This window comes from Phyllobates terribilis, unplaced genomic scaffold (genome assembly GCF_046119375.1).
Source record: "Phyllobates terribilis strain yellow unplaced genomic scaffold, ASM4611937v1 Scaffold_2__4_contigs__length_985480577, whole genome shotgun sequence".
Lineage (NCBI taxonomy): Eukaryota > Metazoa > Chordata > Amphibia > Anura > Dendrobatidae > Phyllobates > Phyllobates terribilis.
Window position 1 is genome coordinate 482,992,951 of NW_027362762.1, and position 13,991 is coordinate 483,006,941.

Sequence of the window (13,991 nt, forward strand, 5' to 3'; positions counted from 1 at the left end):
CATGGTGAATCAGAAGAACTATAGTACATTTCTAATTGGAGGTATTTGCTAATATTATTACTACACCTACTACACATTGGGATGGGATCTTGGAGATGGGAATACCTCTTTTAAGTCCCCTTCCCCCTGTCATATACTCACCTTCCGCCGCCTTCATCGGTTTCCCTGCCACTCTGGTCCATCTCCTGTGAGAGGTGACCTGCTCCCAGCTCCAGTGCTTCATGGAGCTGCGCGGAGGTCACTTTTCAATCCAAGTCTGAGCCTCGTTCTGGCTCTCATAGACTTGTATTGAGAGCTTGTGAGCAGAGATTTTGACTTCTGGCTGTCAGAAGCTGTGCTGACAAGATGGCCCTGCAGGACTGGAGCGGTGCTGAAAACCGGGAAAGACTCTGGATGGTGAGTATATGGCTGGAGTGGTGCTTTAAGAGATCTGCAGGCACTAATGTCCGAGCTCCATGGAAACCAGCTGTACGCTATAAAAGATAAAAGCTCTTCCTGCAGGAGAATGACAGGAGACAGAAAAAGCAAGTAAATTGCAACTTTGCTTATTTTCATGGTGTCTAACAAATTTAAAGTAATTTGAATAACTTAAGAACAGCCCTTTTTAAAATAAAGTGTTAGAATTACATTAAAAAACAAAATGGCCTTTACAACACCTCCCCTTTACCCACCTCCACCTTTCTGATTCTTTACAGGTCCTCTGTCAATCACTGAGATTAACAGTGACCTAAGTCAGCCAGAGATTGGCTGAACTGCCACTTTTTTGTGTCAAAATGGGAGCAGTATGGACTTTGGAGATATCATCATGTTATATTTCCAGGTGTAGTAAATATGCGTCATGCTGTGGCAAATCTTAATGTTGTCTGCCTCTGCCAGTTTCCTGTTCCCATCTGTTTCATGATGGACCTACAATTCGGCAACTGGTCAGCCGTGTTTAAATTGGGGCAGAGCTATTCATGAGCAATCAACCCATTCATTCTGGATGGCAACTGGGAGGCCAATACTGCTAGGTTCTAAAAGCATGTCAGCCCTTCAGCTCACTTTTACGCCTCAATCAGACATTAGTGATTATTCATGTATGCAAAATGACCGTTTTTCATCAGTGTTTGGTCCATGTATCAGTTTTTACCATCAGAGTTTAATCTTTTTTTTCTTTTTCTCGTTCTTCTCCAAACAGACATGAAAATTGAACATCACTAGGATATTTTTCTTTTTTGCTAAGCTAAAGAGGCTGGTGTTGGGTGAGGAAACAACCTCAGGAGGTAATGGCTCCTTAAAGAGGGCTCTCCACGAATGAGATAAAATGGAGGCCTTGATATAATTCAAACTGCAGCGCATCTTAGTCCACATGTCAGTAGGGGCGACAGACTGAAGAAGACATACAGCTCCCAAGACCTGTGTCTCGCCTAACGAGTTGTATTTTACACATACCTCAGTTGTCTTCCAGGAGCGCAGCTGTCATATGTGAAGAAATATGTTTTAACCCACAATGTTCTCTGAGTTTATCCTTCTTGTCCATCAGTCTGACAGTTTTTATAGCCGTGCACAGAGACTGACTGCACCCAACTGGAAAACAAATATTGAGGAGGATGAAGCTGGAGATAACAACCTTTTGTGCTCAGCTAGGAAAAGCTTTATTTCTTCACTAATGACAGCTATGCTCCCAGCTCTTGTCAGTTGACCTACAGGGCTCGGGAGTTGTATGTCTTCAATTTGCCGCCCGTACTGACATGTGACTAGGATGGGCTGCAGTTTGAATTACACCAGGGATGCCATTTTATCTCCTTCTCTGAGAACCCCTTAATTACTCTGTCATGCCCTGAGCAATTAACACCTCATGTGCATGTGAATTAAAATGCTGATTTCTTGGGAATGCAGCAATAGATAAAAGATATAAAGGTTTCAATAGATTTAGCATTCAAAAACCTGCAAGACCATATATTGTTTGGTGGGTTGATCTTCCCTTTAAAAACAAGACCCAGGATTGTGGCTGTAGCAGCGATTCAGCCTGAGGGATCAGGGTAATGAGACAGTTGCATATACTTACAGCTCTCTTTAAGGGCTCGTGCACATGACCGTGCAAAACGATCCGACAAAACAGAACGGACCAGTTTTATTATATGGGGCCATGCCATGTCCAAGGAAACAATCGCAGCATACCTGAGTTGGATCCAATTTTTGTCTCGCACTCTGCCATGCAAGTCAATGAGTCCATTAAAAAAAATCGGGATGACCTCCGAGTGTGGTCTCATTTTCAAAGACTGACAGAATGAAGAAGATAGAGAAACTTTTATTTCTCCCCATGTTCTCCTCATCTGAGAAAATTGGATCACAGCATAATCGGCCCAATTGTCTCAGATAAGAGAAAATGCTCTGATGTGACCCTTGCCTAATACTTCTGTTTCTAATGGCTTTATATCAGGCTATAAACTAAAACTGCAGTCTTGAGCTACAGCCAAGATACTAACCGGAGAATGCGCCAATTGAATTGTACCAGACTCTTGGCTCAGCCAGCATGAAAGAGGAGACTGGTGGGTGCTGGGGTGAGGTATTAGAAGACAGCATCGAAAGGTGAAGGATCTGTGATGTGTACACGACCTTGGGGCACAAGGTGAAATAGATTACTGTTCAGGTTATTAACACCCCCTCCTTATTAATCAGAGGGCATTTGGGGTCTCCGCTCCCCATAAACCCCCTCCTATCTTCCCCAGTAAGGCTGCGTTCACACATTGCGTATTTTCCTGCGTTTTTTTACGCTGCGTATTTTCCTGCTTTTTTTGCCTGCGTTTTTTTACGCAGGTAAAAAAAAGCACCTCCATTCACACCACTGCGTAAAAAAGCGCAGCAAAAAACGCAGTGTGAAAAATGAAGGGTGACATGTGTAATGTCACACTTCATTTCAGTGTGACATGTGTACTGTCTGTGTCTGTGTGTCGTGTGTGTGTGTGTGTGTGGATACTCACCTACCCGATGGATGAGAGACGCGTCTGCTCCGGTCCCGCGCTTGCAGCATCTGCCGTGAAGCGATCAGCTGACTGTCACGTGACCGGCTTGTAATCAGCTGACCGGAAGCCGGTTACAAGCCGGTTAGCTAACAGCTGATCGGCTCACCGGCAGATGCTGGAAGCGCGGGATTGGAGCGGACCGGACGCCTCTCCCCTGACATCGGGTAGGTGAGTATCCATCCTGCGCCCCTTTTAAAAGCAATGGAATTACGCAGTGTGTGAACACCGCTGCGTAATTCCATCGCTTATAATGAGCACAATAGAGAGAGAGCGCGGGACGCAGTTGCGTAAAGAATTGACATGCCAATTCTTTACGCAGCTGCGCTTTCCCGCTGCGTAAAATTACACTGTGTCTGAACGGCAAAGTGAATTTCCCATTCACTTTGCTGGCAAACACAAAGCACATTGCATATTTTCAAAAAGCGCGCGAAAATACGCAATATGTGAACGCAGCCTAATAGTGAAATGGCAGTTGCCTACCCTAAATAGAGCATTTATTGACTCAATGATCCAGATGTTTACCAGTATCCAAAATACAGCATCAAATAAGTCACAGCAAGCACACAGTTTATACAGTACATCACACATAGCCCCTACCTGCTCTTTAGTGTGAAACCGGCTGACCACTTGGCGATAATCACCATGCTGCCATCGTGGCAGTAATAATTTTCCATCTGTTAGAAACGTATTCAACATTCTTCTCTAGGGATCACATGTCTGTCTATAATAATAATAATAGTTTATTTTTATAGCGCCAACATATTCCGCAGCACTTTACAAATTTTAGGGGGGACTTATACAGACAATACAGAATAAGCATATCTCACGGAGTGAGGGCCCTGCTCGCGAGCTTACAGTCTATGAGGAAGTGGGGGAGACACAAAAGGTAAAAAGTACATATATTGTATAATGCAGCCTTGATATACTGAATAGGATAAATAATAATACATGGACTGGTTGCCAGCCAGTATGTGTGCAGTCCTGACAGAGGCTTTTATGTGCATGGTTGGTTTGAACCCGAAGTTGAAGAAGATTTTAATATGGGGGAAAGCTGGGATGGACAGAGTGTGTTTAGGTGATACGCCAGTCTAAAGAAATGTGTTTTTAGGGTTCGCTTGAAACTGTGGGTATTGGGAATTAATCGAACTGTCCTGGGTAGTGCATTCCAGAGAATTGGCGCAGCACGCGAGAAATCTTGGAGACGGGAGTGGGAAGTTCGGATTATGGAGGATTTTAGTTTCAAGTCATTTGCAGAACGGAGGGCACGTGTAGGGTGGTAGACTGAGACAAGGGAGGAGATGTAGGGGGGTACTGAAGCATGGAGCGCTTTGTGGGTAAGCGTGATAAGTTTAAAACGAACTCTATATTGGATGGGCAACCAATGCAATGACTGGCACAGGGAAGAGGCATCTGAGTAGCGGTTGGCGAGGAATATGATCCTGGCTGCTGCGTTCAGGACGGATTGGAGAGGGGAGAGTTTAGTAAGAGGGAGACCGATTAGTAGAGCGTTGCAATAGTCAAGACGAGAATGAATAAGAGCGACAGTAAGAGTTTTTGCCGAGTCAAAGGTGAGAAAAGTCCTGATTCTTGAGATGTTTTTGAGGTGTAGATGACATGAACGAGCGAGTGATTTGATGTGAGGAGTGAAAGAAAGATCTGAATCAAAAATGACCCCAAGACAGCGGGCTTGTAGCTGGGGAGTAATGGTTGAGCCACAAACGGAGATGGCAATATCGGGCACAGGTAGGTTAGTGGAGGGAGGAAAGACGAGTAGTTCAGTTTTTGACAGATTCAGTTTTAGGTAGAGGGAGGACATAATGTTAGACACAGCAGAAAGACAATCACTGGTCTTTTGTAGTAATGCAGGGGTGATGTCCGGAGCAGAGGTGTATAATTGGGTGTCATCAGCATAGAGATGGTACTGAAAACCGAATCTACTGATTGTTTGTCCAATAGGAGCGGTGTATAAGGAGAAAAGAAGGGGGCCTAGGACTGATCCTTGAGGAACCCCGACAGTAAGAGGAAGTAGGGAGGAGGAGGAGCCGGCAAAAGACACAGAGAAGGAGCGGTCAGAGAGATAGGAGGAGAACCAGGAGAGAACAGTGTCCTTGAGGCCAATAGTGCGGAGCATAGTGAGGAGGAGCTGGTGATCCACAGTGTCAAATGCTGCAGAGAGATCCAGGAGAATCAGCAGGGAGTAGTGACCATTAGATTTAGCTGTTAGTAGATCATTAGAGACTTTAGTGAGGGCAGTTTCAGTAGAATGTAAAGAGCGGAAACCAGATTGTAAAGGGTCAAGAAGAGAGTTGTCTGAGAGATAGCGGATTAGACGGGAGTGGACCAGGCGTTCCAGGAGTTTAGAGATAAAGGGAAGATTGGAAACAGGTCTGTAGTTGGCTGTGCAGTTCTGGTCGAGGGATGGTTTTTTAAGTAATGGTTGTATGCTGGCGTGTTTAAAAGAAGAGGGAAAGATACCAGATGAGAGGGAAAGGTTGAAAATTTTAGTTAGGTGAGAGGTGACAGCTGGAGCAAGGGACTGAAGGAGATGTGAGGGAATAGGGTCGCTGGTGCAGGTGGTAGGGCGAGAAGATGCAAGGAGCCTGATCACTTCATCTTCCGTGACTGGTTCGAAGTCAGAAAATGAGCAAGATACAATGTGGCGGGGGGGAGCATGCATAACATTTGGGGATTGGGAGAAAATTTCCTGTCGGATATGGTCAATTTTTTCTTTGAAATAGTTAGCCAGATCGTCAGCGTTGAGGTCGGTGGTCGGGGCCTGTGCTGTTTGATTGAGGAGAGAATGAAACGTGTCAAAGAGTCGTTTAGGATTATTGGAAAGTGAGATGATGAGGTTGTTAAAGTAGGTTTGTTTGGAGAGGTGAAGGGCAGAGTTATATGTTTTCAGCATAAATTTATAGTGGAGGAAATCTTCGGGCAGATTTGATTTTCTCCACAGCCGTTCAGCGCACCTGGAGTACCTCTGGAGAAGACGTGTTTGAGGCGTGTGCCAGGGTTGTCGCCGTCTATGCCGAATTGTTCTTTGTGTAGGAGGTGCGGCTTCATCCAGGGCGCATAGCATTATTTTGTTATAATGCTTCAATGCAGATTCGGGACATGAGAGGGAGGAGATTGGGGCCAATGATGATTGCAACCTTTTTATAAATTTCTGGGTGTTAATGGCGCGTAAATTTCTATAAGTGTGGACGGTGGGAGTGTCTTGAGTAGAGTCACAGTTCTTGACAGAGAATGAAAGAAGATTATGGTCAGAGAGTGGAAGGGGAGAGTTAGTAAAGTCATGTACTGAGCAAAGCCGGGAGAAGATCAGGTCCAATGTGTTCCCGTCCTCATGTGTAGGAGAATTAGCAAGCTGTGAAAGGCCGAAGGAGGAGGTTAATGATAAAAGATGCGTGGCAGATGGGGAAAGAGGATCGCCAATTGGGATGTTAAAGTCTCCCATGATTATCGTGGGGATGTCGCAGGATAGAAAATTTGTAAGCCAGGCAGCAAAGTGATCCAGGAATTGACGGGGGGGACCTGGGGGGCGATAGACAACCGCCACTCGCAGGGAGAAGGGCCGGTAGAGTCTGACTGTGTGGGCCTCAAAGGACGGGAAGATAAGGGAGGGTACAGGGGGGATAACCTGAAAAGTACATTTTGTTGAAAGAAGCAGACCAACACCTCCACCTGATCTGTTGTCAGGTCGCGGGGTATGAGAGAAATGTAGGCCACCATAGGAGAGAGCTGCAGCGGCGGTGGTGTCCGACTGCTGGATCCAGGTTTCAGTGAGAGCCAGAAGGTTGAGGGAATTAGAGAGGAAAAAGTCATGGATGTAAGAGAGTTTATTACAAGCTGAGCGTGCATTCCAAAGGGCACAGTTGAATGAGACAGAAGATATGCAGGGAATATTAATGAGATTAGCAGGGTTTCTGAATGTAACAGGGAAAGAGTTAGTGTTATTATTACTGGAGGGTCCTGGGTTGGGAGAAATATCACCTGCGACTAATAGAAGGAAGATACAGAGAGTGAGCAGATGATTGAGTGATTTGTGAGAGCGTTTCCTGCGTTGTATGGTGGGAATGAATGGATCTGCGTGGTATAACATTGTGAAGAGAGCATGACAACTGTACATAGGAGAAGAGAGGAGTGAGGGATTAATATGGATGAAGTGTGCCGCATTTGTGGGAGAACGGTGAATGTGGATGATTGTAGCAACCAGAGTATAAATGGCACAGATACAAATGGTGAATACTGTTTGCCAAAAAGATGACCTGGAAAGCAAGTTTGTTTAATTGTCTTGCATGTCTTACCTGTCTCCTGCCCTGTCCAACTGCCATTTTCTAACTGCCAGGGCACTTTGATAAATTATGGCACTTCGATAAAGTATGCATAAATGCTATATGCATAAATGACCCACATAAATGCTGCCCCTTAACCAAGTCTCAATATATAGGGACGTATCTGCTTAGATCTACACAGATTTAACTCATTAACAATCAATCACTAGCTTAAAAGACAACAGGAGACCATAAAGTGCAGGGAAAAAAAAAAAAATGGCATGGATCATAAACTCTTAAAGTAAGTGTGATGACCTTTAAGTATCATGGATTAAAAAACGTAGAGGAGTGAAAAATATATACCAGAGATTGATAGGCTGCAGAGCATTGCATGGAGATATAATGCAGTTTTCAGGACAGATCACACAAGCAGTGAAAAATATATACCAGAAATTGATAGGCTGCAGAGCATTGCATGGAGATATAATGCAGTTTTCAGGACAGATCACACAAGCAGTGAAAAATATATACCAGAAATTGATAGGCTGCAGAGCATTGCATGGAGATATAATGCAGTTTTCAGGACAGATCACACAAGCAGTGAAAAATATATACCAGAAATTGATAGGCTGCAGAGCATTGCATGGAGATATAATGCAGTTTTCAGGACAGATCACACAAGCAGTGAAAAATATATACCAGAAATTGATAGGCTGCAGAGCATTGCATGGAGATATAATGCAGTTTTCAGGACAGATCACACAAGCAGTGAAAAATATATACCAGAAATTGATAGGCTGCAGAGCATTGCATGGAGATATAATGCAGTTTTCAGGACAGATCACACAAGCAGTGAAAAATATATACCAGAAATTGATAGGCTGCAGAGCATTGCATGGAGATATAATGCAGTTTTCAGGACAGATCACACAAGCAGTGAAAAATATATACCAGAAATTGATAGGCTGCAGAGCATTGCATGGAGATATAATGCAGTTTTCAGGACAGATCACACAAGCAGTGAAAAATATATACCAGAAATTGATAGGCTGCAGAGCATTGCATGGAGATATAATGCAGTTTTCAGGACAGATCACACAAGCAGTGAAAAATATATACCTGTAAGAAGAGAAGAAAGATGAATATTAGCAGTGCCATTTTCTAACTGCCAGGGCACTTTGCTAAATTATGGCACTTCGATAAAGTATGCATAAATGCAATATGCATAAATGCCCCCGCATAAATAACTTGCCATAAATGATCATATTTTACCAGCTACACAAAAAAATAAGTAATTTGCTATCAGATGGTCGCTGCAGCATCTTGCAGCTCATCCGAACCTGGACATGTGGCCATCCAACTTTTAATCTGATGACTAGTGTTGAGCGAGTATGTTCTATTAACCCTTTCGCCTAGTATGCTCGGGCCGAGCTCCGAGTATTTACAGCTGCTTGACACGGGAGCGATTCAACCATATCACCGAGCAGCTATAAATACTCGGAGCTCGGCCCGAGCATACTCGGACAGAACATAGTGGGTGTTGTGGTTTTTTTTTTTTTTTTTTTTGTTAAACATAAAAAAAAAAAAAAAAAAAAAAAAAAGCCTCAAAACTTTCAAAATAAAATACAAAATAAAAATTGGATTGTCTTTGGACACTGTCTGGCCTCTGTCCTGTCAGTGTCTTTTTCCAGGCAGACCTTGTTTTTGAGCATGTCTGAAAAAGACGAATACTGCCAGGACGGAGGCCAGACAATGTGCAAAGTGACTCATTGGCTTCATTCAAGTGAATCTCTCCGCTGGGGATTCCACCAGAAATCCTTACCTATTGCTCGGCAGTAAGGTGTGTGTGTGTGTGTGTGTGTGTGTGTGTGTGTGTGTGTGTGTGTGTGTGTGTGTGTGTGTAGCCTTAAGGGAACCTGTCAACTAGTTACAAGCTGCCTGTAATTTGGGCAGCATGATCAGGAACTGGCTGCAGCCAGGTGTATTTTCTCTGAAACTCTCCATAGGCATAGAGGAGACTAATCCGGCTCTCCCCCTGCCACTTCTGGTGATTGATGGGTCTCTTGCTGTACAAGTGTATGGAGCGAGGCCGCGTCCACTAGTCTGGTTCTGGTTGGGAGTATGCATAATGCATCCATACCCGACAGTCCCGGCTCAGAAACTGGCGAATCTCCACAACACACAGTGCATGTGCTTATCGTTTTGGACCAAACAACCCCTTTAAATGCTTGGCCACGCCAGGGATGCACTGAGAGCCGATACTTGGTTTGAACAGTCATTCTGTGCTGACAGTCCCTTTAAATCTTTCCTCACTGTAGTGAGCCATGACTGTAACCACTCTCTGCACTGCCCTGATAACTAGAAGTGAACAGCTAGAGGGAGAATATTACTTCAATAAAACGCAATTCCTGCAATATTGTTTTTTTGAGGTCTTGATTTTACAGTTTTCATTGTATGGTAAAAATGACTTGTCAAAATGATTTTCTAAGTCAGTACGATTACAGCAATACCAAACTTGCATTTTTATTTTTTCATTTTTAAAGTGGTGAAGAAAAGTGAAAAAAAATCTTTAACCCAAAAAAATGTCGACAAGTAATTATTTTTTTTTTCTTATTTATTTATTTTTTTAAATTGAGCTGTGTGCCCACGATGCGTTTTTAATGCGTTTCCGCAGCGTTTTTTGCAGCTGCGGAAACGCATTAAAAGCGCATGGTAGAAGGGCAGCAATGTTCCCCAATGATAATCCGCATGTGCTGTGCACATGCTGCGGAAATTTCCGCTGTGGATTATAATTGCGGAAAAAAAACGCAGCACTACCAATTATTTTGCGGAAGCGCTGCGTTTTCGCCGCCATTGACTTGCATTAGAACGTGCCAATTCCGCAAGACTGCATCTGTACTTGCGTAATTGGCGCGTTCTTATGTGCGGATGGTTCCCGGGTGTAGAGGAGAGGAGACTCTCCTCCACACCCAGGTATTATAGAAACTGTAAAAACAAGAATAAAATAAAAAATAAAGATTATATTCACCTTCCGACGGCCCCCGGTCTCCTTCCCTGTGCTTGCGGGCAGGACTGAAGGACCTGCGGTGACGTCACAGTCATGTGACGGCAGGTCTTTCAGTGCAGTGTCCCGCGATCAGCTGGCAGTCAGGAAGGAGCGCAGCAACACATGGGCCATCAGAGGGTAAGTATAGGTTTATTTTTTTATTTGTAACCATTCTCTCGGGTCACACTATATAAATCCATGCCGGTTGCATGGATTTATATAGTGTGACCAAGTTGTCAAGCACTTTTCCAAGTGATGCTAAAATTGCTTGGAAAGCGCTTGTCAATCCGCATGCGGAAACGCATGTGAATCCGCATGTATTTCGCAGGAAAAACGCATGTACAATCCGCATGCGGTTTTTCTGCTAGGGAGATGCAGAAATTTTCTGCATGGTGGGCACATAGCCTAAAGGCTTGTTCTTTAATTGGCGAGCTGATATTTTCATAGATAGCATTTTGGGGTAAATATGTTTTGATCGCTTCTTATTGCATTTTTGCGGAGTTGCGGTAACTGAAAAAAAAAATGAATACTGGAAGAGTGCAGTGAATTTTTATGTTAAAAGAAAAAAAACTTTTCTTCCCTTAAGGGACTAAAAAAATTTTTTAGTCTCCTAGGAATGCCAGCAATAGGCTGGTCTGCACAGGGGTGCAGTTAAGGGGCCTCCAGCAGGCTCCTGCTGCCACGGTGTTCGTGCACTGTGAATGCTGCTGTCAGCAATTGAGAGCTGCATTTAAGTGATGAATTGCAGTGCAATGGGCAGAGATCCCTGCTGTTAGAGCCATTTGATAGCTGTGTAACAAGGCAGTCTGTGAGGAAAGGTGCAAGCTCAGCTCTTGACTTTGCATCAAAGATGAGTAATAGTTAGGGTTTGCTCAAATCGTCGAGTGCAGTGTGAGAAATAATCGCATTACACTCGCACCAATGTTATTCATTGAGGCAGTGTTCATCTGAAAGTTTTTCCTCGCCTGAAATTGGGGTGAGGAAAAAAAATTGCAGCATGCCACGTAAAACTGCCGAGACTCACCAATGTAAGTCAGTGGGTGCGACAAAAATCGCACGGCACATAGACCATGTGCGTGCGGTCTGATTTTTACACACCTGTCTCAAGGAAAACCCAACCCATCGTCAGAATAAAATAGATATATAGATAGAAATGTCAGTGAAATATATAATCAGTGCTTTGCGTGTGTAGTTTACTGTACATGTATTTAGATAATAAATATGAAAAAAAATGGTGTGAGGTCCCCCTATTGTTAATAACCAGCAAAGGCTAAGCAGACAGCTGCTGGCTGATATTAATAGGCTAAAAAGGGGTCATGGATATTGGCCCCTTCCCAGACAAATAATACCCGCCCTCAGCTGCCCCAGAAATGGCACATCCTTTAGATGCGCCAATTCTGGCGCTTAGCCTCACCTCTTCCCGATTGCCCTGGTGCGTTGGCAATCGAGGTAATGGTTTTGGGTTTGAAAGTCAGCTGTGTAATATCCGACGGGGTCACTTAGGACAGGTGAGTTTAAGGGTCTTATTAATTATTTTATTCTTACATATTTTTACACAGGGACACTGCGGGAACAGACACTACTACTACTACCCTCATCATGATCCCTGCTGGTGCTGATCGCAGCGCCGGCAGGTAACCATGATGACGGCAGTCTTGGTCCACAGTTTAAATGGAGATGCTATAATTTACAATCCGCAGTGCTGCTCTTGTAATACGCACTGGATTTTCCTTTCACAAATCTGCAAAGGAAAATCTGCTTAGTCTTCCTGTGGGAATTTCCCTTAGTGGGTATGGGCACGCAGCTGTTACAGTCTGTAGATCTGTGGCCCTGTTCAGTGTAAATGTTAGCTGTGTAATGTGTTGATGGATAGATCATATTTTGTTATTTATATATTTTTTTTCTTCTGCAGAACAAATTTTTCAGAACCTGAGACAAGAGTATACCCGTTACCATAGACGAAGGCAATTAGAAGGAGCATTCAGCCAAAGTGAAGCTGGCCAGTCTAGTGAGGTTCAGACCAGTTCAGCTCTTACAGCCCCATCTTCTCCAGGTAATAAAAGTTTATGAATTAAGGTCGCCCTCCTCTTTAGTTTACCATCAGTATCTATTCCTTTTTTAGTTCCATTAACATGCACTGGTGTCATTTTGTTTTTTTGAAGGGTCTATGGTAAAGAAAGACCAGCCAACCTTTAGCTTACGACAAGTAGGAATTCTGTGTGAACGTCTTCTGAAAGACCATGAAGATAAGATAAAGGAAGAATACGAGCAGATTCTTAACACAAAACTAGAAGGTCAGTACTGTAGCTTTCACATTCATCAATGTTCTTGTTTTGGTCTGGACTGCATTTCACCAGCTTATAGGCCTCTATACACACTAGACTAACATTGGATGAATTCGCCTATACCTGTGGGCTTGTTCAACAGCCTAATTGTGTATGGGGTCTTCCTGACCCAAATCTGTCTGGGAAGATGAAAATCTGGCATGATCCAATTTGGACAGTCAAAGCTTTTGTTCTGTACTAGACTTGGCAGTGGCTCTTTCACAAATAAAATAAGAGCGTTGGGAGACGTGGCTTTCAGCCGATTTATTGTTTATGGGGCCCCTAAGGTCTGGAGGCAATCTATAGTCATCCAGTCATAGAAGATGTAAGCAAAGACAATGCAGCCCCACACCATACAGTTTTTTTTGAATATGCCGGATTTTTCAGTAATTCTATTTCCTATAATTTGTGTGGATTAGCAAGGATTAAGAATGCAGTGTATAGGGGCTAGAGTGTAACCCTAAAATGCGTTGAAGGCTTTCTTGTTTGTTTTTTTTCTTCACACAAAATGTATTTCAAAAGATTTCTATCCCTTAATACTGATCACAGTACATTCAGTTCATTGTGGTGATGTGTTCTTAGTGCCCAGATAGCATCCTGCAAATATCACAGCAGGGATGTACTTCACTATGGATGCAGTTTAAAGAAGTTATCCACTACTCTTGATTCATTTGCTGGTTTTGCTTTAAATGCTTAAAGGAGTTTTCCCACAAACAAAAGTTCATTTTACTCAATAGATCTTTAGATCTTGAAATAATAATAACTTCCACAATTGAATGTATTTAAATAAAATCTTCCTGTGCTGGGATAATCTTATAAATGTGCCCCTCCTGTGTACTGTGTAATGGCTGTGTCTTACAGTTCAGGAACATGATCTGATCATACCACAGCTCCTGGGCAAGGAGGAAGCAACGTAATATACAGATATTAGGGGATCACAGCTGATTCTTTCTTTGAAGTAAAACATTGTTTAAAAACAGGCTGGGAAATGTTTTACCTCATAGAAAGAATCAGCTGCGATCCCAGGAGATGTGGTATGATCAGACCGTGTTCTGTACACAGTACACAGCAGGGGCACATTCATAAGATTATCTCAGCACAGGAACGTTTTATTTAAACACATTCAATTGTGGAACTTTATTGATTAAAATAAACTTTTATTCATGGGAAAACCCATTTAAAGATGATGCCCATAAAGGTCCCCATATACCTTTTATGCTAAGTTTTATGCCTTTTCTGCTTCACTTCCTGTGCCCTGGCATCAGTTCTGTTGTCATAGCGATAACTTCCTCTTCAGAATCCTCTGCTCCCTTCTAAGTACATTCCCCATCATTTCTTATTC

At 43.2% G+C, this 13,991-nt stretch overlaps 1 protein-coding gene across 1 annotated transcript in view; it reads left to right on the forward strand.

Moving 5' to 3' along the window:
• AKIRIN1 (akirin 1) overlaps positions 1 to 13,991 on the forward strand; it is a 32,199-nt gene that overhangs the window by 13,515 nt on the left and 4,693 nt on the right. The window contains exons 2-3 of the mRNA XM_073665864.1: positions 12,238 to 12,378; positions 12,488 to 12,619. Of these exons, the coding sequence (XP_073521965.1) occupies positions 12,238 to 12,378; positions 12,488 to 12,619 (273 nt within the window). The remainder of the gene's footprint in view (positions 1 to 12,237; positions 12,379 to 12,487; positions 12,620 to 13,991) is intronic.